Genomic DNA, 25,045 nt, shown 5'->3' on the forward strand with positions numbered 1-25,045 from the left:
AAAGTCTCAGTGGCAATAGTGATCTGAGATCCCAAGATAGTTTGCTTTGTGATTTTTTTTCTCCTAAACCCAATATTTTACAGCATGGGTATCCAACAGAACATTGCTGTATTAAAAGTTTAAAATATTTTTGGGACAATATTATATATTTATGCACCACAATGAATCCTGTCTACAAGAGCACAACTTGAGGCCGGCGCTGCGGCTCACTAGGCTAATCCTCCGCCTTGTGGCGCCGGCACACCGGGTTCTAGTCCCGGTTGGGGTGCCGGATTCTGTCCCGGTTGCCCCTTTTCCAGGCCAGCTCTCTGCTGTGGCCAGGGAGTACAGTGGAGGATGGCCCAGGTGCTTGGTCCCTGCACCCCATGGGAGACCAGGAGAAGCACCTGGCTCCTGGCTCCTGCCATCAGATCAGCACGGTGCGCCAGCCGCAGCGCGCCGGCCGCGGCGGCCATTGGCGGGTGAACCAATGGCAAAAGGAAGACCTTTCTCTCTGTCTCTCTCTCTCACTGTCCACTCTGCCTGTCAAAAAAAAAAAAAAAAAAAAAAAGAACAACAACAAAAAAAAGCACAACTTGAGAAAAAAAAAGTTCCAAAAGTTGGGAGAGAGGACATTCCTAACTCCTTTTAACTAAAATATAAACTACGTAAAATCTTTTAGAATATAAGTTGCCCTTTGATGGACAGCAACATACTCCATTAGAAAGGCATAATAGCTGAATCAAAAGTTGGGTTCTTTTGGTGAGTTGTTTGGCTTCAGGACATGGAAGTCCTAACGCTTTGAGTCTTTGAGTCCCATATTGATAGCTGTGGTTCCTCCTCTCACGTTGGGTGGCGCATACCTTTCTTCTTAGAACTCAGAGAAGTGCCTCTCTAACTGTAACCTGCATGCAGATCACCCGGGGATGTTAAGATGCTCGACTCACTGGATCTGGGGAGCCTGAGATCCTGCACCTGAGTAACTAGGGTGTAGATTGTTATTAATGTGTCCACTCATATTATTGAAATTTGAGTAGCTTATTGGCAAAATATTCTGATGTTTAATATCACTGAAGGTTTTTAAAATCCATGTTGTGTGTATGTTTTTAAAAATATGGGGTAGGCCGATGCCGTGGCTCAATAGGCTAATCCTCCGCCTTGCGGCGCCGGCACACGTCCTGGTCAGGGCACCGGATTCTGTCCCAGTTGCCCCTCTTCCAGGCCAGGTCTCTGCTGTGGCCTGGGAGTGCAGTGGAGGGTGGCCCAAGTGCTTGGGCCCTGCACCCACATGGGAGACCAGGAGAAGCACCTGGCTCCTGGCTTTGGATCAGCGCAGTGCGCCGGCCGCAGCGTGCCGGCCGCGGTGGCCATTGGAGGGTGAACCAACGGCAAAGGAAGACCTTTCTCTCTGTCTCTCTCTCTCATTGTCCACTCTGCCTGTCAAAAAAAAAAAATGGGGTAATACCTGGCTTTATTTTGAGATTTCTATTATTTTCTTTGCACCATTTAATAGTCTTTCCCCCCAAAAAAACTGACTGCAGTTTCCAAGAAGATTGGACTAGATGGATGTAGCTTCTCCTTTCTCCCATACTCTCACTCAACAATCAGCACATGAGACTTTCATGTGGGAAGATTGTCCTCACACACCCAGCAAGCCTGGGACATCAGCCAGGTGTCCTCTAGTTCAATTCAGTAGTGACCCTGTCTACCTGGAGATAGCACCACACCCCACAGCTGGAGGGTTCTGTCTTCAGGACTACCTCACCCACCCTCCCCCCCACACACACTTCTAATGCTGAGTGCAAGCTCCAAGGTGCTTTACCTATGCATCTGAGCCACTAGTTATAACTCAGGGTTCCCATAACCCTTTCCTTAGGGTCTACTGGGAAGAACATTCACTGGTTTATTATAAAATATATTACAGAGGACACAGATGAAGCAATGCATAGGGCAAGGTATGGGGGAAGGCAGGGGTGGAGCTCCGATGCAAGGCCCTCTCCAGGTGACCACCTTCCAGAAACTTCCACTTGTTGAGTGACCTGAAGCTCTTACAACCCAGTCCTTTTATAATTTTTGTGGAGGCTTCATTACAAAGCCATGGTTGATTGAATCATTGGCCACCAGTGATCAGCTCGACCTTCAGGCCCTCTCTCCTTGAAGGTTACTTGGACGGAGAGGGGTAGATACTGAAAGTTCCAACCTTCTAATTCTGCCTCTGTCATCTTGGTGACCAGCTCCCATCCCGGAGCTTTCTAGAAGATACTAGTCTGCAGACAACTCATTAGCTTACAAAAAGACATACCAGTTTGAAGATTTTAGGAGTTGGCCTTCCAGCAACCAGGGATGAAGATTGAATGTATACTCCACAATATGGCATTGCCTTGGATACTTCTTCTACAAGACAATAAAACATATGGGGTTACTTTTCTACCTCTAGGGATAACTGTATAACTGGAGTACCAAACATGCATATGTAACCCCAAACTGTTGCTAAAGTTTGATCCAAAATGGATTTGGTGTAAACTGGTATTTTTGATGATTTAGAAACACAATTACTTTTCTAAAGCCTTCATCTCAAAGTACAAAAATTATAGAAGCTGTAAGTCTTCATATCATCCAACATCATTTAAATTACTTGATGAAAAGTGGCCAAAAGGTTATTCTGCTCTAGTTTTGTTTCTTAGCTCTCAGCTTAGACTAGAATAGAATCCCAACTAGACTAAAGCAGGTGCCATCTACATGCTCCTTCCTTTTCCATTCTTTAATTCTTTTTTTTTATATTTTATTATTTATTTATTTGAGAGGTAGAGTTACAGACAGTGAGAGGGAGAGACAGAGAAAGGTCTTCCATCTGGTGGTTCAGTTCCCAAATGGCAGCAATGGCTGGAGCTGAGCCAATTTGAAGCCAGGAGCCAGGAGCTTCTCTGGGTGCTTCACGTGGGTGCAGGGGCCCAAGCACTTGGGCCATCTTCCACTGTTTTCCCAGGTCATAGCAGGGAGCTGCATCAGATGAGGAGCAGCCAGGTCTCAAACCGGTGCCCATATGGGATGCCAGTGCCGCAGGTGGAGGCTTAGGACACTGCCACAGCACTGGCCCCACTAATTCTTTCACTGTTGGAAGCCACAGCCCTTGCCCTGTCTTTGCCCTGGGTCTGTGCTGTGTCGCTCCCCGTCTTCGTGGAGGAACGACACAGGACCCTGCGCTGTTCTTTCGTCTGCTCGGCCCTCCCCGGGTTTGCTGCTGGTTCTTCCCGGGTGGGCTACCGACCCTTCTACCTCCGTGGAAGGGCGGTTCCCCCTGCCACATTCCCCACTTCCGCAGGGGAGCGGCACACCGCAGGCCGGCTCTCTCAGGGGCTGCACAGGTGTTCCCCTTAGATGTTCCTGGTGCATGTTGTCTCTCTCCTCCTTTATAGTCCTCTTCACCAATCCCAACTCGGCTACCCACACGCCGAGTACGCTGCTCTCCTACAATCAGGAGCAGGTCCTACAGTTTATTGGTTGAACTGGAGGCAGCTGTGTAGAAGCTGTTTCCCCCTTCTCAGCGTCATATTGTGGGAGAGCAGATGCATAGAATAAGTCTTAATTCCAGTAACTCAGTCCAGTCCGAGTTGCTCCCCACAGTGCTGCAAGTCTTAGCTATGTAGTTCTGAACCACAGATGGTGTTTGTTTACAGAAATATTTTCATTCCCTACTCTGACTCACTTTTTCCATAAATGCATATTCTTTACTTCGGTTAAATCATCCCTGGATAGGTGAGAATTGACTAAGTTAATGAGAATTTTTTATAATTAATTTTTTATTGCCTGTGACTAGTTTTCTCTCCTCCATAAAGATAGTTACTATTTGGTATAACTTAAACCTACTTTGAATATTATGTTAACAGTGGTTGATCCAATTATTTTGTCATGTGTAAGCCAGCTGTGGAATGTTTCCATTTAAGCACACTAGTCGGGGGGTGTGATGACAAAGGATGAAAAACTTGAGATCAAATTAACATGAACATTTTTTTCTAGTTGACTTTCAAGTTCATGAGCATTCAACAAACCATCCAGGAAGTTTTTAAAAAATAAATTTTATTTACTTGAAAAGAGAGAGGGAGAGAGAGAGAGAGAGAGAGAGAGAGCAAGCAAGCTCCCATCTGCTGGTTTACTCCTCACACAGCATTAGCCAAGGCTGAAGCTGGGAGCTGGGAACACAAAGGAGGTCAACTACTTGAGCCATCACTGTTCTAACGTCCAGGGTTTTCGCTGGTAGGAAGCTGGAGTCAGAAGCCAGGACTGGGAAAAAATAATTCAGGCAGTTGTCGCTCCCCCTCTTCGTGGAGGAACGACACTAAGCCCTGCCTAGGCTTCATATCTGAGTCACGGCACCATTATGTCGCTCCCCCTCTTCGTGGAGGAACGACACAGGACCCTGCGCTGTTCTTTCGTCTGCTCGGCCCTTCCCGGGTTTGATGCTGGTTCTTCCCGGGTTGGCTACTGTCCCTTCCACCTCCGTGGAAGGGCGGTTCCCCCTGCCACATTCCCCACTTCCGCAGGGGAGCGGCACACCGCAGGCCGGCTCTCTCGGGGGCTGCACAGGTGTTCCCTTAGATGTTCCCCTTAGATGTTCCTGGTGCATGCCGTCTCTCTCCTCCTTTATAGTCCTCCTCTGCCAATCCCAACTCGGCTGCCCACACGCCGAGTACGCTGCTCTCCTCCAATCAGGAGCAAGTCCTACAGTTTATTGGTTGAACTGGAGGCAGCTGTGTAGAAGCTGTTTTCTTCTCTCCCAGCGCCATATTGTGGGAGAGCAGGTGCATAGAACAAGTCTCAATTCCAGCAACAGTCTAGTCCGAGCTGCTCCCCACAGGCAGTATGATGGCAGACACAGGCATCTTAACTGCTACACTAAATGCCTGCTCCCCTTTCAAAAAATTTTTGAACAACAAAAAATACCTAACAAAAGATTGTATAATTGGTTTAGAAAGTATATTTATGAAATTAAATGCAACCCAGAAATTTGGGAGGTTATGTAATAATGTTCTACAAGGATCTTCCCTCAAGTTGAAAGCAAACGTGCCCCCAGAAAGAAACTTCACTCAGGGTAAAACTGAAGATGCATGTGAAAATGTATGACTTGTCATAAACAGGTTTCTAGGACAACGTTACATACACTGAACATGTACTCGATGTATTCCCTCGGAGACAGTTGGGACCATTTGTCTTTGCACAGTCTGTTATTCTTGGAAAGAACTCTTACATTATTTGCTTTGTGCAAGATGGTTTCAAAGGTAAACACACTGAACAGAGACGTAGAACCTGCCCATCAGCTGGAAGACACACTCCTGTATGACTTCAAAGAGAAAGTAGCTCCTTGTGCAGAATTCAGGTTGTCTCCAAGTTAGAATCAGAAAATCTGAATGCACGAGCCAGCTTCTCGGCTCTACCCTCCCTCCCGCCATGGCTGCTTCCGTCCCACGTAGGACGCGCCTACTGCTTCTTTGGGGTTTGATGTCACTGTGTTTTTATTTTATTTTATTTTATTTTATTTTATTTTATTTTATTTTTGTTTTTTGACAGGCAGAGTGGACAGTGAGAGAGACAGAAAGGTCTTCCTTTGCCGTTGGTTCACCCTCCAATGGCTGCCGCGGCCAGCGCACTGCGGGGGGCGCACTGCGCTGATCCGAAGGCAGGAGCCAGGTGCCTCCCCTGGTCTCCCATGGGGTGCAGGGCCCAAGCACTTGGGCCATCCTCCACTGCACTCCCTGGTCACAGCAGAGAGCTGGCCTGGAAGAGGGGCAACCGGGACAGAATCCGGTGCCCTGACCGGGACTAGAACCCGGTGTGCTGGTGCTGCAGGCGGAGGATTAGCATAGTGAGCGGCAGCGCTGGCCGATGTCACTGTATTTTATTCAGTTCTTTTCCCTCCCTCTGTCCAGCACATGCCTAATTGATGAGAGCTAAAAAGAAGTAAAATTCACTTCCCTCTGAGAAGAAGAGACGAGAGAATGGTGTGCTTGTTTTAATCACTAAAAGGCATCTGCTGTCTTTCGTTTCTTTTCAAAGATGTCCTTTCTTCTGAAAAATATTCAGTGGATATTTAGATATCAGTAACCTGAGCTAAGATATGTTGGCAGTAAACATCAAAGAGGAAACTTAAGATTCCTGTTCCCTTTGCTAAATTATTGATGTTTTCTTACACCACTCCTTTTTTAAATTTAACATAATGTATCCTGGCAGGCTTTTGCTTTGACACAGCCCGAAACAAACTTATGTTCTCTCATCCTTTTATCAGACTCTCAAGCTGCCACCACCTTCCAGAGCAGCCCTGAATACAAAGCAGGGAGATTTTTTGAGCTCAATGGGAACTAGTCAACAGATCCAGTTCATTCTAAGTGCAGGCAGGAAAAGTGCCCTGTTACAGAAGCCTTCTGTAAATTTATTCAATTTCAATTTGTTAAATAACTCTGTAAAAGAATTTATTGTCCTGTGCCAGAATATTTTTTAGCATATTAAAGAAAAAAAATCCCCAGACTTCAAAAAAAAAAAATGTGGATTAAATTGCCTTAAACCTTTTGACTCCATCTTCTTTCTTTATTATTATTTTTAAAGATTTATGTATTTGAAAGTCAGGGAGGGAGAGAGAGACAGATCTTCCATCTACTGGTTCACCTCCCAAATGGCCACAGAGGCCAGGGCTAGGCCAGACCAAAGCCAGGAGCCAGGAGCTTCATCTGGGGTCTCCCACGTGGTCTTCCAAGCTCTTGGGCCATCTTCTGTTGCTTTTCCTGGGCCATTAGCAGGAAAGTGGAGCAGCCAGGACATGCACTAATGCCCACAGAGGAGGCCGGTGTCATAGGCGGCAGGCTTACCACTAAGCCACAATGTCAGTCTCCAGCTTACTGTCTATTTGAAATGAATTGGATTTGGTCCTCAGTGCTAAAATGTGTGTCTGACGAGCTGAGAAAACAGGAAGATTGTATCCCACCTTGGCTAGAGTGAGAGGTCTTATCCTGGTTTATGATCAAGAGTTTGGGAACAAGATGGACAAGGCAAAGGGAAGAAGAGTTTCTTGGTAAAAGCAAAGTGGTATCTTTGACCGCAGGGCCAGAGGGGAAAACAAATACACTAACCTGGACTGGGGGTCTCAGGCCTCCCCAGGCTTATTTCTCTTAGGATGCCTTTGAAGCCAAAGCCAACCAAAAATGTAGCTTTCAGATTCTGAGCATGAAAGTGTCTATAAACATTTTGAAGAGAATACAATGAATGCTGAAGTTAGTATAAAAATAACAGCAGCTGGTAAATTCAGTTTCAAATTTTTATCGTCTGCAAAAGATTCGAACTATCACACAAATGTTTACCTCAACGCTTTTTGTCTTTTGCACATGTTGCATTTCTTTTAAAAATCCTATTCAAAGAAAAATATTCTATTCCAAAAAGTAAAATTACAATTACTGACTTGGAAAAATGAAACTGTAGTAGAGAATTCGGTGACAGGACACACATTAAATCACTCGCTACAGCAGTCCTTAGGTCACAAGCCCACAGAAGACCACGACGGTGGCTCCTCCACAGAGGAACCCAGGAGGCCCCAACTGGGTAGGCTTCCCTGAGGCGTCGGACCTGACACGCAGACTGTGTATAGCTGACTGCTCCAGATTTACTTTGAGCTGGTCTAGTGTGGCCAATTTACCAAGGCAAGGCCTAGAGCTGCACTGTGCACGCCACGTGTGACCACCGAGGACATCAAATGTGACTCACTCAACGTGAGATGTGCTCTTAGTGTGAAATATGCCCTGGATTCCAAAGACTTAGCTCAAAACAACATAAAATACAAAGTCAGATGACAATATTTTGACTGGGCTAAATATTAGTGTAATTTTGCCTGTTTCTTTCACTCTGTGTAACGTGGTATCTGGAAAACTTTAAATGATGTATGTGACCAGCATTACATTTCTTCAGACAACATTGAGCCTACAGTAAGGGATCTGACAGGTAACCTCTGTTACAATAAATGTTAGACAAACCTGAGTCACGCAGGAGACTCTCTGGCCAGACCACCTGACTTCCTGGCTGGTGAGGAGGTGAATGAGGCACTCTGTACTTGAACGCTGTTAGAACCACTACCGTTTCCAACATTCCATCCCAGAGCCACAGACTTAGAACTGTGGCATTAGGGCCACACGTTTTCCCAGCCTCTGCTTGTGGGCCTGGATCGCAATGAGGACATCTTTACTACTGAGTGGGTAGCAACCTTCTCGTTCTTGACTTGGAGGGCACCGGCAACAGGGAGAGAAGAACTCTGTAGAGTGAGAGTGGGCAAACATTTTAGATTACTTTAAAAGAATCACTTTGGGACTCAACAGCTTTTGGTTTTTTCAATTGTCCATTTTCTAACTGGGCTTCTGGAAGTGAATGTGTATACTTGACTGTATTCACTTTTTTTTTTTTTTTTTTTTTGACAGGCAGAGTGGACAGTGAGAGAGAGACAGAGAGAAAGGTCTTCTTTGCCATTGGTTCACCCTCCAATGGCTGCCGCACTGCAGCTGGCGCACCGCGCTGATCTGATGGCAGGAGCCAGGTACTTATTCTGGTCTCCCAAGGGGTGCAGGGCCCAAGCACTTGGGCCATCCTCCACTGCACTCCCTGGCCACAGCAGAGAGCTGGCCTGGAAGAGGGGCAACCGGGACAGAATCCGGTGCCCCAACTGGGACTAGAACCCAGTGTGCTGGCGCCGCAAGGCAGAGGATTAGCCTAGTGAGCCGCGGCGCCGACCTGACTGTATTCACTTTTAACGCTATCTTCATAGCTTGCTTTGCAGGAGAGGTTACAGCTGGGTACACCGCCTTCCAGCATCAATACCCCCATCCTGCAGAGCGCACAATCTATGGTTTCCACAACCCGGCCTACCCATTACCTGCTGATGCTGTTGAAACCTTCAGAAACCAGACAGTCTCTGTTTTCTTACGGGTGCACATGTTGAGTCACAGTGCGGACACATGAATATGGCGTGGATAGAAACCAGCCTCTGGTGCACCTTTGAAACGTATGAATTTGGCTGTGAACAGATTGCCTGTTTTCCCATAACCAACGCTGCTCTTCCAGGGAAAGTCAACGCAGTATCCCTGGTGTGGCCCTGATGAAGGGAAACGATTCATCTTACAAAATCTACAAATTCAGAGAAATGTAGTTTAAAAATGAAACGTTTGTAAAGCGATCCTAAGATGTTTGTTCAAAGCTTTACTCTTTCAACAACTCGACAATGTATTTTAAATACTGCTGTTTGTAACAAGCCCTGACCTATGTCCACTACTTCTGCTCTCATCAGTCCAAGTCAAGAACACTGAAGGCTGGGACAAGGTTGACTTCCTTCAGATGATCACTGGAAAGTCAAAAACTAACAGGAAAACATTCTATTTGTGTGTAACTTTTGTAACAAAAAGCAACTGGAATGATTACATACGGCATTTTTTCCATCCCCACCCTCCTCTTTTTAAAATAATACCAATACACAGGTCTAAGAGTTCAGTAGGGATGGCAGAATGAGCGGCACCCGGTGTAAAAGTGCGAGGATTGACAGCACAGAATGTCAGCTGCAGGTACACGATGAACACCGTCACCCTGTGGTTTCCATGGAGAATTCACCACGTTGAGGAACCCACCCCGAATGCTGGCTGCACTGGTTTTCTCACTCGGGCACACCACCGTGTGGAAGAAGGTGGTCCGGTCTGCAAGTTCATCAGGGACCCCCAGGCTGTGTCGGGGTCTGTGTTGCCTTGTGGTGGAAACCTTGCACTGTGTGCGTCTCACCTCGTCTCCCAGGAGGCAGAGTAGGAAGGGAGCCACAGATCTCAGGAGGAGGAAACCCACTTCGTCTGTCTGCTGCCGGCTGTGTGGAGTGCTGAGCAAAGTCAGCCCAGCCCCCAGCACCTTATACTCACCCAGAACAGCCCCAGCCCTCTCACACAGTGATTTTCAAAGGAGCCAGTGGGCATAGGGGAGAGACTGCTCCTCGATTCAGATTCCAGTTGTGCACCTTTTGTCTTAGTGGGCCAAAGACACGGTGCCTGGAGAAGGCTACGGCTGGGGAACCAGGAGTGGAGCACTACAATACTGGTTTTCTGTGCAGACACATGTTCACTGCACACTCAAGTGCTCCTTGCATTCTCTAGTGAGCTGCATTAGGAAGAGAACATTTGAGCAGAAGTAAGCAGGAATTCTGAATTAAGCAGAGTTGCAAGTAATGCCCACTTGCACGTCTCTTCAAAAATGTACAACTGCTCAGAAGCAAAGAATGGCAGTACTGTTTTTTATAAGCCTGATGTGTTTTCAACCAAATATTTTTGTGCTTAAAATAGTTTATAGCAGTTTCTGCTTCAAATTTAACTTTATCAACCTCATATTTGAGACTTACATTTGTGTAAGTATATATTTTGTTATTTTAGTAAATGGGAAAACCAGTTTTCTTTGTTTAAGCCAGGGTAAGAAGCATATTTGAATTAAAAATTATCTTTTGATTGCAAAAATGTATTTTCAGTAAAATGAGAAGTCTCATGTACAGAGCTCTTTTATTATTTATTTTTTTGAAACACCAGCTCTCTAAGTCTGGTAAAAATAAAACTGTACATTTTGAGATGCTTCACTTGTGATGATGTGTTTATTTCTAGTGTGTTCTATCTTGAATAAGAGTGTCTAATTGGGGCCCATCTCTAACCATGCCACCCCCACAGGCACTGCTGCTGTCCCTCCTGTGTCAGGCTCCCAAGTACCTGCAGGCCTCTGCACTCCCAGATCACCCCAGCTGCCTCCCGTCCCCAGGACAGGGAAGTCCAAATCTCCTGGCATGAAACTGGAAAGCCTGCTCACCAACAGATCCTAACTCTCCTTCCCAAGCCTCTCCTTTCTGCTACACTGCTTCAAACAACCGAGTCTCTGTCATGCCAGACCTCTGCCCCTGTGCTGGCTGCTGGCCCCATTGTTGCTGGGAATAACGACTGCCCTGTCCAGGTAGTGCCCATTCCATGAAGCTCAGCCTGATTTCCACCCGATGCCCAAAGCCTCTGTTCTCTCACCTGGAACCGGCCACACACACATACCCAGCAGGTGTATCATAGGACGATGGCCCTCCCTCTTCACTGTAGTGCATTATGTAGGACTGAATCAAAATGCAAGTCCTAACAAAGTATCAACTTTGATTTGTATGACCAACAGGATTTTTCTTCACCCAGAAATCATTTCTGCCATCTTTGCAGAAGTGAGTTCAATCAGATGGCAGAATCTCTCAAGCCAGGCCTGTGTGTCTCAGCCACGGCGGCACAGTGGAACACCTGGGGAGCTCTGCGGACACCTGGGCCCACCCCCAGGGAGGTTTCGGGTCACCGATCTGGGATGTGGCATGGGAATGGGATTTTTAAAGGTGTCCCACGCGATTCTGATGTGCAGCTGAGATGGAGACTCTCCATCCACAACCATGATTCCCAATCCGCACAGTTTCTCCATAGAAACTCACACAGGAGAAAGGCAAACACAAATGTACTATTTTTAATTCAGCCTATTCAAGAAACTGAAATTTCAAAGACTTCAATTAAGACCTTGTTGCCTGGCTATGTGAACAAGGTTATCTGTGGTTTAAAAATACAAAAGCGAGGCTGGTGCCGCAGCTCACTAATCTTCCACCTGCGGCGCTGGTACCCCGGGTTCTAGTCCCAGTAGGGGCACCAGATTCTGTCCCGGTTGCTCCTCTTCCAGGCCAGCTCTCTGCTGTGGCCTGGGAAGGCAGTGGAGGATGGCCCAAGTGCTTGGGCCCTGCACCTGCATGGGAGACCAGGAGGAGGCACCTGGCTCCTGGCTTCGGATCTGCGCAGCACGATGGCTGTAGCGGCCATTTGGGAGGTGAACCAACGGAAAAGGAAGACCTTTCTCTCTGTCTCTCCCTCTCACTAACTCTGCCTGTCAAAAAAAACCAACCAACCAAACAAACAAACAAAAAAACAAAAAAAAACAAAAGTGACCTCCCTGCTTCCTATCAACACTGCATGGACATCTTATTGACTACAAATAAAGCATTTTAGAAAATTTTTACTTTACTCTGAGGCTACAGTATATTTTTAAAGTTGGCATAACATATAATATATACAGAGAGAGATTTTAAGTTTTTAAGGTAACTAAGGCAGTCTTCTGCAAGAATGCTTGAGACCTAAGATTGAAGAAAATTCATGTTTGCTGGGGCTAGCACTGTAGAGCAGCAGGTTAAGCTGCCGTCTGCAGTGCCGGCATCCCAGGCTGATTCAAGTCCCACCTGTTCCACTTCCGATCCAGCTCCCTGCTGATGGGTTGGAAAAACAGTTAAAGATGGCCCAAGTGCTTGGACCCCGGCATCCACATGGGAGACCCGGAAGAAGCTCCTGGCTTGACTTTGGACTGACCCAGCTCCAGCCATTGTAGCCATTTGGGGAAGTGAACCAGGAGATGGAAGATCTCTTTCAAATAATCTTTTTTTAAAAAAGTCACATTTGCTTCTTGAAGTCATCAACTCTGTGATATTCTTCAACTTAGCAATGCCCAACAGATAACATTTTAACCAGCAATGAGCTATTTATGCATTTACAAAATTCGTATACCTATACTCAAGAGCAGGTTTGCACAATCTGTTGACTTACAGAAAAAACTGAGTGACTGGACAGATGGATCTCCCCTCCCCAGTTGCACTGCTATCCTCAGAATTCCTGGGTACCTTCAGGAAAGGACCCAGCAAGCTGACGTGGGAGCCTCGCTAAGGCGCAGCACTGCTGCCCTCCTGTGGACTGGCGGGGCTCTTGCTAGTCCCTTTCCCGACCGACAAACCCATCATTCCAAGTCCACTTACTGCCGATTCCCAGAGCCATTTTTAATTTCACTTTGGATCCGTGTCTAAGAAGTTGTCTTCCAAAAGGTTTACACATTTTTAAAGGGTCCGACTCTGCTTGAAAACGGGGAGAATAATATTAGGGATCTCTGGTCAAAATATTTCCTTCCCTTATGTTTCCATACCAAGCAGAAGCTGAACATATTGCCACATGGATGGGCAACCCTGCTTCCCGACCGTGTAGCGCAAAGCCCTCTACAGATAGTAGAACTGCTGTGAGAAGCCACTTGGTAACTGGCTTCCCTTATGGATCTCCTAACAAACCATTACGGCACGTGGCAGTGGCAAACTCCGGGCTGAACTACTGAAACGGGCTCCGGCACCCTGCTTTGTGATGGTAGCTTCACCATGCATTCAGGGGATGACTAATGCTCAGATGTGGGTTTGGGAAAATTCTGTCATCCGATTACACACCTCCATCTGAAAAGGCTCCTAAGAAAAATACTCTTTAAGTTTGTATTTGAGGGTAGGACTCAATTACTGCAGAATCCCTTGAGGAGGAGCCCATAACCTCAATCTTCTCAAGTTTTAGTAGTAGGTGACTCACTTGGAGAGCAAATGCAGATTTAGTGGGTGCCAGGAGGGGCGCCTAATGGGCTCCTGGCGTTGCTGTTTGTGGCAGGCTGTGGGTATAATGACCTCCAAAGCGTCCAGGTACTAATACCTGGAGTCTGTGAACACTTCTTTCTAGAGTAACTGGGTCTGTGATGATGAGAGGAAGAACTGTGAGATGGGATTACTCAGGTGGGGCCCTGGATGGGAGCAGAGTGGCCCCTGTATAAGGCAGGCAGAGGGGGAATCTGACTGCAGTAGACGATGTGACTGCTGGAGCAGACGGCTAAGCTGCCGGCTTCGAATGTGGAGGAAGGGGTGAGCCAACGGATGCCGCTCCAGAGGCTGGAAACAACACAACTACTCACACATCCAAAGGAGCGTGGCCCTGCCAACACCTTGATTTCAGTCCAGGGAAACTGACTCCTGACTTCCAGCCTCCAGCTCTGTTGACAGCAAACAATGTGGTTCTTAGACCTAGGTTTGGGGGCCAGTGTTGTGGCACAGCTGATTAAGTCCCACTGCTTGAGACATAGGCATCCAGTACTGGAGTGCTGGTTCAAGTCCCGGCTACTTCTCTTCTGATACGGTTTCCTGCTAACGCCTGGGAGGGAGTGGACGACGGTTCAAGCGCTCGGGCCCCTGCCACCCATATGGGAGACCAGGATACAGTTCCTGGCTTTGGCATGGCCCACACTTGGCTGGTGACATCTGGGGAGTGAACCAGTGAAGGGAAGCAGTGTGTGTGTGTGTGTGTGTATGTGTGTGTGTTGCTTTCAAATAAATCTTAGTTAAGTGTGTGGTCATTTGTTACAGCACAGTGACAGGAAGAGTCTTCAGCCCATACTTTCAGAAATATCAGACATGTGGCTCCTGCCCCTGGCTCCCCGTGATACCTGCTTAGGGAAACCGTAGAACGGAAACAGGCCCAGGCCCCATTCCTAGACCAACCAAACCAGGGCCAGCTGGGGTGAGACCAGTAATGACTAATTTAAAGGCTCCTTGGGTGAATGCAAGAGGAAGCCAGGGTGGGGCATTACTGGATTAGACTCAACTTTTTTAGTGCTCAGTTTAAACTCTTAAACTCCCCCCCCCAACAGACAGACACCGCCTATGTCGGCACCTCATAAAGGTCTGGGTCAAGATCTCGCACAGGGAATTAGCAGGCTGCACACTTGACCTGTCTGTTTCACCCCAAGTAGGCAAAGCTTTCTGCGGTCTCACGCATCAGCATGTGTCTCCACGGATGGAAACTGCCAGCGAATCCAGGTGTCTGTGTGTCTCAGCCTAGTATGTCTCCTCCACTTAGAAACAGATGGGGCCAGCGTTGTGGTGCAGAGGGTTAAGCCGCTATGTGATGCCAGCCTCCATACAAATGCCAGGTCAAATCCTGATTGCCCCACTTCCCTTTCTGCTCCCTGCTAACGTGCCTGGGAAGGCAGTGGAAGATGGGCCCCTACCACCACACAGGAAACCCAGATGGAGCTCCTGGCTTCAGCCTGGTTCAGTAAGGGCTGTTGCAGCCATCTGGGGAGTGAGCCAGCAGTTTGGAAGATCCATCATCCCTCTCTGTGACTCTGCCTTCCAAATCAAAAAAAAAAAAACAAAAAAAAAAAAAAAAAAAAAAAAACACCCCAACCAACCAACCAACCTCAGCAGGATAACTTCAGGCATAGGGCTGTAAGCATCCAAATGGATAAAACCAAACATTCCTGTTCGGGAGCTACCCCAGCCACATTCTGCTGCGTATGATTTAAGCAGGCATTGGGAGCATGTAAACTTAATTTATGGCAAAGATGTCCCACATCATTGTTTTTTGTGTGTGGTGATGAAAAACTCAATAGGACACACTTACTGCTCATCTGAGGGCCAGAGTTAGGATCACCTGGGGGCAGACTCCTGGCGTCTTTGTATTTGCAACAGGAACAAATGAGGAGCCCAGACAGGGGCGATGAATCAGCATCTGTTTAATGTGTTCTTGCAACAGAGCCCAAACTGTCCCACCTGCAGGGATTAGGGTAGCCCACCTCAGTGGGGAGGTGAATGAACCCACTTACGACACAAGCTAGGGTCCTAACTTCCCACCACCCCATCCTCCCCAGGCCCGGAATGTGGATTTTCCCACAAACAGCTTGCAAGCACTGCAGCTGCGGCAAGGGGCTGCATCCCAATTCCTGGGAAGTCTTCCCAGTGAATGCCTCATCCGCCTCCCAGCCCCAGCCCCGTGGGCAGAGCAGCCATCTGGGGGAAGAATGGTGGGCCTGGGGCCTAGGAAAGGCTTCCCAGGTGGCTGACTTTCCTTCCTTTATTGAGAGCCACTGGCATGAAATAATCGTGCTGCAGGTAGTCCACTGTAGACCATGCACCTCCTGTGGACAAAGCCTCCCCCTCCCCCGCTGAGGGGCCACAGCCTTCCTTTCTGAAGATTCTCCAAGCTGGATCCCCTACCAAGTCAAATCTGGCTCATCTCCGAATAGCTTTACAAAACTGGCTCACCCTGTTTTCAAGGGTTGATATAAACTCCCAGCCAAAAGTAGAACTCCATCTGCTGTGAGGCAAATGACATCAGTGCCGCTCCCCTGTGAGGACCCTCTGACAATATGTTCAGTTAGCAAAAGTTTCTTGCAGGAACACTGACTGGCACAGGGCCGCGTCTTGCAGCCCCTCTGGAAGCAAAGACAGTTCTCCCTTTTAGTAAGTAACGCCCTCCACCTAGCCTGTCCGCATGGCTTCTCTTCCGTCATCTCTTCTCTCACTTTATTTCTTGGCTCGTAGAATTCCTTGTCTTAATGGGCTTCAAACATAGGGAGGATCTGCACAGTGAATTAATTTTTCAGGACCCACTTCTCATCGTCATGGAATTATGAATGGAAAATAATAGATGAAAAACACAGACATAATAAATTGAATATAGTAAATTATTTATTAAGGTCAGGATGTATGAATAGGCTCAGGCTTAACAGAAAGATAATTCAACAGCAACCAAGTTTATTCAATCTATAGCAGTTCCGCACTTCAGAAAACACAACGGAGAGCATCAGATAAATTACAGTGATTTGTTGCTTTCAGATCCATTACTTTACATCTTACCTCTGCAATAATGCTATCATAAATGCAGTTAAAGAAGTCAGGAGGGGAGGTGTGATCTTCTTCCCCACTCTGCCCGTTCGTCTTCCAGGACACCACAGGCGGTGGCACGAGGCGTGGAGGTCGCTGCTTTTCCCCCTACATCATAACCGATTTCAAATGGTGCTAGACAAAAACAGACTCTGAACACCAGGAGAAATCGGTCAGCCTGTGTAAGAGATGGGCCGGTGGCGCTCCCAGGGCTGCACCTGTGCGCAGGTGACAAGTCTGACAGCTGCGCAGCAACACAGCTGAACGCTCGGGGGCATCCTCTGGGGGCAGGCGGCCAGCGCTGGTGTGGTCGGAACAGCCCTCTAGCACACGGCCCTCCCCCTCGCCTGTCACAATCAATACCCAATACGTCAGCACCTGCTAACATGATCGCAGCTCCGAGCCCTGCCAGCGCATCAGCCGTCACCGGCTGTGAGCAGTCAACAGGAAGAGCGTCGCAACCTCTGCTCCTGCTCAAGCCACCGCGTTACACACAAGCCTCCCACCGGCAGCCCTCCAACAACGCAGCGTTTTCCAGAGCGACTCTGCTGTTCAAGTGCTTCCCCCGGCTTCTCGCGCAGGCTCAGGTGGCCAGGGGAGAGGAGCCAGTTCCATGAGAGCAGTTCCTTGACGTCCACGCCCTGCTGCGCTGCAATTCTTACTCCTAAAACACTGATTTCAAATGGTGCTAGATACAAAGATGGAAAAATCTAAGCCACCATGTGAAACCAGCTTCCAGAAGAAGAGGGTGTCACCGCAGACCGAAGGGAGATGCGACCGGAAGCCCGAGGAGGAGTATCTTCTTGCAGCTCCACTTGCGACGGGGCATGAAGCCCTCTTAGAGAAGACACGGAGGGGCCGCCCAGCGGTGCCCAAAGCAACATGCCAGTCAGGGCCGATGCCTCCAGTACACGAGAGCAACACGAATGCACACATTCTGTGAGCAGGCACGCGAGAACTAAGGAGCCAAGCTAGTATCAAAATACATTAACCGTCGCATCCATACTGTACGGTATTTCCCAGTGTGCAAGGCATTCCTCGGGCACCCTACCTGCCTAGGAGGCTGCAGCCACGCCCAAGGTGAGCCTCACCCGGGCCAGGCCAACCCTCACGTGCCCTGCTGTGAAAGAACACCGGCTCCTCCCTCCCACCCATATGCAAGGATCAGAACATCCAAATACGAACCCCTTCACTGACAATCTGATGTAGCCTCTGATGAGAATTTAAGAACCCGCCTCCTGTAACTGCACCAAGTAGGTAATCCTCTAACACAAGAATCAAGTTTTTGTTTTCAAATTTGCCTGAAAATAAGATTTGCAAACTGAACTTCAAATCAGTTTCTTCCTTTGCATCACCACTTCTGGTTTGGTGAAGTGTTTCCTCTGATACCATAACCGAGAGGAAGAAACGGGTACAGGATGTACCTTTTGGGTTCCCTGCCAATTCTTCAGACCTTTAGATTTGGGTTTGTCGTCTTCCTGGATCCTGGCACTAATGGTAGTGTAGCTTTAAGGAAAAGAAAGAAAATGTGGACCTCAAGAATTCTGCTATTTCATTCTCACAACAGTCCTAGAAAGCGGAGGTCATTTTGGTTTTTTTGTTTTCAGTAGAAGCTGATCTTTATGAAGCTAAGGTGCTAGTCCGCAGTCACATGACCCATACATGAGGTCCCACGTCTGCCCGTCTTTCCCCCCGGGGCCGCCCTACAGCCTGGAGTGCCCTCACATTTTGTTCTTGGACTTAATCATGAGCAGGAGAGGGAGGGGAGCCCCAGGTGGTATTTCTGGGGGGGCGGGGTCCTGAGGCGGGATGGTGCTGATTACGTAGGAGGGGTCTTCAGAAGGGTCATGGAAAGTGCATACTGTGAGAAAACACACGCGGACTTCTCTCGGCTCCTCTTCGCAGCAAACAGAAACATGCCTCTTTATTCTAGTTGCTCGCAATCCTTTTGAAGGCCCCGCAGGTAACGCGCTACCCGTGGGTGGGTGATGGGGCAGGACTCTGGTCCCGCAAGGGGACAGGTGACTCGGAGGCACTACTCTGCTCCCCTCCCCAGCCTGACACAGAGATGCGTGGGGTGGGGAAGCCCGCCCAGCGGGTCCTACTGCAGCCCTTGGCTCTGAGTGATGGCATCTGGGCCCTGAGAAGCGGGTAACAGTGAGGGGTTTAACGGCAGGCGTGTGTGTGGAACGAGAGCTGTCAGCAAGGGTCCAAATCGTGATATGTGGGGTGCACGGGTCCCGTCTGGGAGTCCTCAGCTTTTCGGCTTTGCACTTCGGCGCTCACAGTCTTCCTTGGCGACCTCCTGTCGCCAGGAAACACAAATCCCTTCCCTGTGCCGTCACAGGAGACCTGGCTGTGCTGTGCCCTCTCTGGAACACTCCCAGCTCTCCACACACTCGCCCTTAGCTGCTGCCCCTCAGTGGCCCCCGCCCGTGCCCCCATCCTGCTTCTCACCTCAGCTCAAGGAAAGCGTCCCAGTCCTGCCTGGCTTGGGGGAGGCTTCAGGTGCCCTGTCCTTGAGAAAGCACTTACCCTGCCTGATTACCGTGGTCAGGTAATGCTGCTCCTGCTATCCACAAAGCCCAGCGCCAGCCCGAGTCCAGCAGAGGAGCTGCACAGACAGTAAGGGGCCCCCACCACAAGAGAAAGAACTAAGAGGCAGGCACCGGAGCCCCGAGTCCTGGCTCCCCTCTCTTGGGGCTACCACCTAACGCTCAGCTCCCTGAAGACACGCCAAGGAACCACTGGCATGCGGGCTGTAGGTGCTCTACAGGAAGGAGGGGCCATAGCAATCTTCACCCCGAAATCTCCTACCCTCCCAGACTCCACTCAGTTCCCAAGGGCCAGCCGGTCTCAGCTCTCGCCACAGAACCAAGGGCCCCTCCTCCTACAGGCAGCTCAGTGATGACTGCCCTGGAGTGAGTGGCACTTCTGCCTTGCTGGAAGGGACAGCCAGTCCCAGGCAAGGAGCCCGAGGGCCAGCCAGAACCCTCAGGAGGTGGCCCCGGCACACACAGCCTGCCGAGGGCCCCGCTGCCCGCTCAGAGCCACTGGATTCTGCCACTTCAGCCCACAGACTGCCTGGGGGCAAAGCCCCTGGCGAGCTGCCCCTGCCCCAGCCCCAGCCCCAGCCCCAGCCCCAGCCCCAGCCCCAGCCCGATGGGCTCCTGGGCTCCGCGCTCAGCAGCTCCCCCCCTCCCCGCCCTCACTGCAGGACGCTCCTCTGCCTGGGCAGGGACCTGGCGGTAGAGAAAGGGTCACACAGTGGCTCCAACACCGTCTGGCGCCAGCTCTGGGAGCAGGGAGCTGCTGCCTGCCCTGAACGGGCCTCGGTGAACCCGTCTGCAGAGCCGAGGCCGGGGTGGACCGTCCCACTCAGCCCAGTGTTCGGCGGAGGACTGGGCAGCAGCCACAGCAGCAGCACGCAGTGGCCTGGGGAGGCCGTGTTTTGTCTGAGGACACACAAAACCAGATACGCAAACACGCGCCACGCGGGCCAAGCAAGCCCCATCCAAGGGTTAAATCCCACTCACGGGCCTTTGGCCGAAAACGGGGTGGAGATTGCACAGGCAGCTTCTACTTGACTGGAGCCAGGCTATGTCTCTCAGAGCCCTACACATCCTAGGCCCAGAAGGGTGCTCCTAAAATAACACAGAAAGCAAAGGGGTTCCTGATCTGCGAGATGCCTCTCCCACGCCACCCCCCACCAAAAGCAAAAACCCGCGGAGCAGAGAGATGCGGGCCCCCAGCAACCAGGTCCTGCTTGCCTGCTCTGCGCGGCCGCAGCGTGCACGATCCGGAACGTGGGAAGGTTCCTGCCAAGGCAGCAGCGTCTCCCTCCTGACCCAGCGCTGGGTGCTGAGTCACCGCTACTTACGTGACGGATGCGAGCTCCAGCCAGGCTGGGGGAGGTGCCGGAAGCCGAGCCAGATCCTCCATCTTCTTGCCACTGGGAATGCTGGTTTCAGGGCTCCTGGCAGCGGGGAAGAGCTCGTCTTGGTGAGAGGGGCTCCGGGCAGGCCCTTTAGCAAAAGGGGAACGACCTGCCCTCCAGACAGCCCCGGGGTATTGTCTGCAGGGACGGAAAGGCCGGCCCAGCTTCCTGTCACTCTCGGCCCAGGCCCAGTGTCCTGGACATTCTGTCTTTAGCTGTCAGGGCGGGGCCTGCTGCCAGCTCGCGGTGGTTAATGAATCAGAGGAAAGAGTGATAAACTGAAGGCTGTGCATGGAAGAGCCCAGTGCTGACTGGCCCCCAGCCTCTGGCCATCTCCATCAGGTGCTTCCATCCCAGCAGCCTCCTGACCACGGCTCGGCCCAGGCCCTGGACCCCAGTAACATCCTCCAGCACCTCTGGGCTCCTTGCATAACAGGGCAAGAAGTCACAGCCTTCCAAGCACCCATGCGCCCAGCATCAGCTCCCCGGGCTCCACAGGCCTACATTTCTAGGCAGCTGCACTCCCAACAAGCTAGGTTTTCTGTCCCTTCCTCGACACCATCAGCAAAATCTCGGAAACTCCCCAGGGGAGGTCCTGGGTGGGGACTGCTGGCCGGACAGGGAGGAAGGCGCGGTGGCCAGCCGGCCCTGGCCTGAGACGGGCGTAGGGGGCAGGGATGGAGGACCACAGCCATGTTCCCAGACAGGGGGGCTCAGCTCTCAGAGGACAGGCACAGCCCTGTGCTGCCGCCCAGGAAGCCAGCGCTCCCCGGGAAAGGACAAGTCAGCATGCCTACAACCCACTACACAAACAACGCCCCCACACAGCTCCCAGGCCCTGCCCGACGCAACCCAAAGGAAGGGCGCCACCTCGCCACGCCCGATTCACCTGCTCGGCTAGCGGAGGTGCACCAGAAGAGAAGCTTCAGCTTCACAGGGCTCCACTTCCGAAGGGCTAGTGGGAGATGCCCAGAGGCCCCCTGCCACCCCTCCCCCGAGGCAGGGCTGGGTCGCTCCCTCCTCCAGCCGCCACGCTGTAACTAAGGCACGGTGTCCCACCAGGTGCCACTGTCACAGGCCCACGCACCTGCCAGCTGGGAAAAGCTCGCTTTGGTCCCCAGGAGCCACTCCAGGGGCATGCCCAGCCTGTGCAGCACAGCCTCCGCTCCTCCTGGGACAGAGAGCAGCAGTGTGGCGGAGCGGAGAGCATGTCTACAAGCCAGACATCCCGGCCCGGCTCGGCCGGAGGAGGCAGCACCAGGAAGCCGGCGCAGAGCCATGCACCTCGTGGCGCAGGTGCGCACCTGGCAGAGCACACGCACCAGGGCACACCCTGTGACGTGGCTCCACCTCCCTAGCTGGGGGGGGCTGGCAGCTAGGCCGCACCGAGGGCCAGGCAGCCCCAGGCCTGCCTCCTTCCCGGCTTCCGCTGGGCTGACAACACTGCTGTCCCAGCCTCCTTAGGTTATCAGGACCTCTGCCGGCCAGTCTCAAGAACAGTGAGTAGCAGGAGGCAGCCAGAGGAGGAGGAGGAGGGGAGAGGGGGAGGGCGAGAGGGAGGGGAGGAAGGTGGAGGAGGAAGTTTGCAGTCTGCTGCGTTCCCATCAGATCAGGAGAGCCCGTACAGCTTCCCTTTTCCAGCTCCTCTGTGCCCCCCTTTCCTTTCGGTTCCTGGACGGGGGACGGCATGGCGAGTGGGCTGGGCAGGGGCAGGAGCCCAGGTACCCAGCCAACTGGGCTCTTGCCCGGCTCCATCTCGGGGCTGGCACGCTCCCCCGGGCCGTTACCCGGCATGCCCCTCTCCTTGTCAGGGAGGCCTCGCCCTCTTGTTTTCAAAGTTTATAACAGTATTGTTTGTTGTCCAGCAGATTAAATTCTTCGGAGGCTGGGGGGGGGGGGGTGGCGAGGGGGGAAGGGGAAGGAGGGAGGGAGGGAGAGAGAGAGGAGGGAAAATAAAGGAGAGAAAATACAAATAACTTCTATTAAAGGCCAAAAGATTAAAGAAGTTCCTTTCTGAACACAAAGTTCACCTGTCTTGGAGGGAGGCCAGCGGCCAGGAGCCTGTGTTCCCTTCCGCCCTGCCTGTGCCCGTCCTCTGGCAGGGTGAGCCATGGTCACTGCTTGGGTCCGAGCTGAGGAGCGGCAGCAGATGATAAGCTCTGGGCAGACGACACAGTACGGGGGGTGGGGCGGTCCCGGCAAGGACACCCTAGGTCTCGGCCACTCAGGCCCCGGGCCAAGCCACGTCAGTCCTGGACTCCTGGGAACGAGCTCTGCAGGCAGCTCCCTCCCACCCAGGACTGCGGCGTGCTGACACACCTGAATCAAGGCCACGTGTTCACGGCCTCCAGCGACCATGGGGCAACTGCACGCCCCCAACTGCAGGGGACAGGCCGTCGGCCCTCCCGCTGCGGGCTCCCGGCCTCAGCCGCCACAGACAACACACTTGTATTAAACTTGCTTGCCCATGCACGCTCTACTCCATGTTGCTATTCTTCAGGCAGTACGACTGCTCCTTATCCACGCGGCCTTTTCACCATACTAGGTATTACACATAATCCAAAGATGATAGGAAGAACGCGAAGGAATGTGGGTAATATGCAACTACTACACAGTGTTCACAGAAGCGTATGGGACTCTTGGCACCCAGGGCTGGGGAGACCAGGGGAGGGATGTCCTGGACCCAACCCCCCGCCCCACGCCAAGGGGTGTACGCACTCACATTCGCATATACCTCACAAACCAGAGCGGCAAACAGGAAAGGAAGCAGCCACCGGCAAGGCTGACGTGAGCAGCGGGAAGGGAAGCTTTTTTCTGCCAAAGGCCATTTGGACATTTATAACATCATTTGCAGGCCTTACGCAATGACGAACCTAAAAACGAGCCTGTGACAGGTTTATATGGGACCTCGAGTCCTGCCTGCAGTTGCCTTGCAGACTAGACCCAGTGATTTCAGGGGTCTTAGACGGCCTGTTGGAGGGATGCTCCCCACCCACACCCCGTATTAAGAGACAGCCCAGGGTCCCTGGCGTCAGCCTTGTGCTGGGAACTGTGCAGGTGGTAATAACACAAAAGGATGCATGATTTTCCACAGTTACTGCAACTCTCATTTCACCATTAACTAATTTATTTCAGACTCTGGGTTGCCTCCAAATCGCGTGGCCACTAGAGACGCGCCTGTGCCTTCACCATCGCAGGCAGAGCCTGGGGCTCCCAGGGCTGGCGCTCCTCTCCCACCTCCCACTTCCTCCCTCACAACCCACAGCCGGCCCCGCCTCCTCCTATCTCTCTCTCTCTCTCTCTCTCTCTCTCTCACACACACACACACACCATACACACACACTCACACTCACCTCTCCAATGCCTGTCAATGTCCCTAGTGCTGGAAGGCAGGGCAGGCAGTGGTGACGGTACAAACACAGGACTGGAGTAGCTCCGTGTTTCCTGGAAGGAACACCTTGTATTCTCTTTTTATATGCAAACAGCAGCAGCTTCCACAGGTTCTCTCTGCAAAAGGAAACGCCAGTTCCAGGTTTGATGTCCACACTGGTGCACCTCCCCTGGCCCACTCCTGCCCCGCTCTCCACCCTGACACCCACACCCCCACACCTCACGCTGTTCCACCCGTGGCTGCCAGGTACCACGGCTTCAGGACTGGGGGGATCCTGTCCAGGATACCTAGTCTCCCCACCTTGGATCAAAAAGGCCTGGCCTGGGCACCCTCAGCAAGGAGGACTCCCAGTGACGGAGCTCAGCACAAGCATGCCTGTACGTGCATGCCGAAGCGCAGCCAGATGTTCCAGAAGCTTCCAAATGAAGGAAACTTCTCCAGGAACACGTGGTGGGTGGCTGGCTTCTCCCCAGTGAAGGAGTGGGACCAGCTCCCAAGAGAGCACCAACAAGTCTAATGAGCCAGAGAACAGGAGAAGCCACGCATTTGAAGGCTTCCCTCCCCTCGCAAAGCACAGAACAAGGGACCTAAGGGTCCTCAGAGAGGGAGGACACTGCCCAGACCCCAGGGCCCCACTCCTGTCCCTGCTCCACCGGGAGAGGACACCCAGAGTCGGCGGGGCGGGGCAGGGAGGGAGCCAAGCTAAGCTGGCACAAGCAGTCAGGACACTGTGACCGGCTCATCACTGATGAGGGCACCAGCACCTGCCCTCACGGGTTCCAGGGGGGACCAGATGGGCAACGCCCAAATGACAAGGTGGGCCTAACGGGACAGTTGAATAGTCAACAGCTCTCCTGCCCGAGTCCTGGCCCGCAGCCCTGCTCACTGTGCCACGCTGGGAGCGGCCTCCCAGCCACCAGGGACCCCATGCAGATGCCCCCTCCTCGAGCCCCTCACCCTCACTGCTTCCTCCTTGTGCCGGCCCAGATCCCGGGCAGCAGGCAGCAGGCAGCAGGTTCCGTGGGCAAGGCAGGCCAGACACCCTACATGCGCAGAGGGAGGATCCTGTGGCCTGACGCAGGCCGAGATGGCCGCCCGTCCCCTCAAGGAAATAGGCCTTGGGCCCTGGCGCTGCACACATGGAAAACACGTCCTCCCAGTCTCCTGTACCATCCAGTGG

The 25,045-nt window shown here is 51.6% G+C and overlaps 2 protein-coding genes and 2 non-coding genes across 15 annotated transcripts in view; 1 reads left to right on the forward strand and 3 right to left on the reverse strand.

Annotated features, from left to right (window-relative positions):
• Nucleotides 1–10,506, forward strand: part of CD46 (CD46 molecule) — a 41,816-nt gene extending 31,310 nt beyond the window's left edge. For 2 of the 4 annotated variants that reach the window (XM_051820508.2, XM_070055226.1), the window contains exon 11: nt 8,774–10,506. In XM_051820508.2, the coding sequence (XP_051676468.2) occupies nt 8,774–8,888 (115 nt within the window). In that variant the 3' untranslated portion in view covers nt 8,889–10,506. Of the gene's footprint in view, nt 1–8,429; nt 8,546–8,773 lie in introns of all 4 variants that reach the window. The other 2 variants (XM_051820509.2, XM_070055225.1) reach the window with 2 other exon arrangements.
• LOC103350987 (uncharacterized) overlaps nt 5,585–25,045 on the reverse strand; it is a 78,664-nt gene continuing 59,203 nt past the window's right edge. For 8 of the 9 annotated variants that reach the window (XR_007909605.2, XR_011381401.1, XR_011381402.1 and 5 more), the window contains one exon: nt 16,325–23,981. The gene's annotated coding sequence lies outside the window, so the exon portion shown is untranslated. Of the gene's footprint in view, nt 7,202–7,991; nt 23,982–25,045 lie in introns of those variants that run through there. The other variant, XR_011381397.1, reaches the window with a different exon arrangement.
• On the reverse strand, nt 16,654–16,711 carry MIR29C (microRNA mir-29c). Its single transcript, NR_162482.1, has one exon. It is a non-coding gene; the product is annotated as a microRNA mir-29c (primary transcript).
• MIR29B-2 (microRNA mir-29b-2) lies at nt 17,206–17,269 on the reverse strand. The gene has a single exon (NR_162481.1). It is a non-coding gene; the product is annotated as a microRNA mir-29b-2 (primary transcript).

The sequence above is a fragment of the Oryctolagus cuniculus genome, chromosome 13 (genome assembly GCF_964237555.1).
Source record: "Oryctolagus cuniculus chromosome 13, mOryCun1.1, whole genome shotgun sequence".
NCBI lineage: Eukaryota > Metazoa > Chordata > Mammalia > Lagomorpha > Leporidae > Oryctolagus > Oryctolagus cuniculus.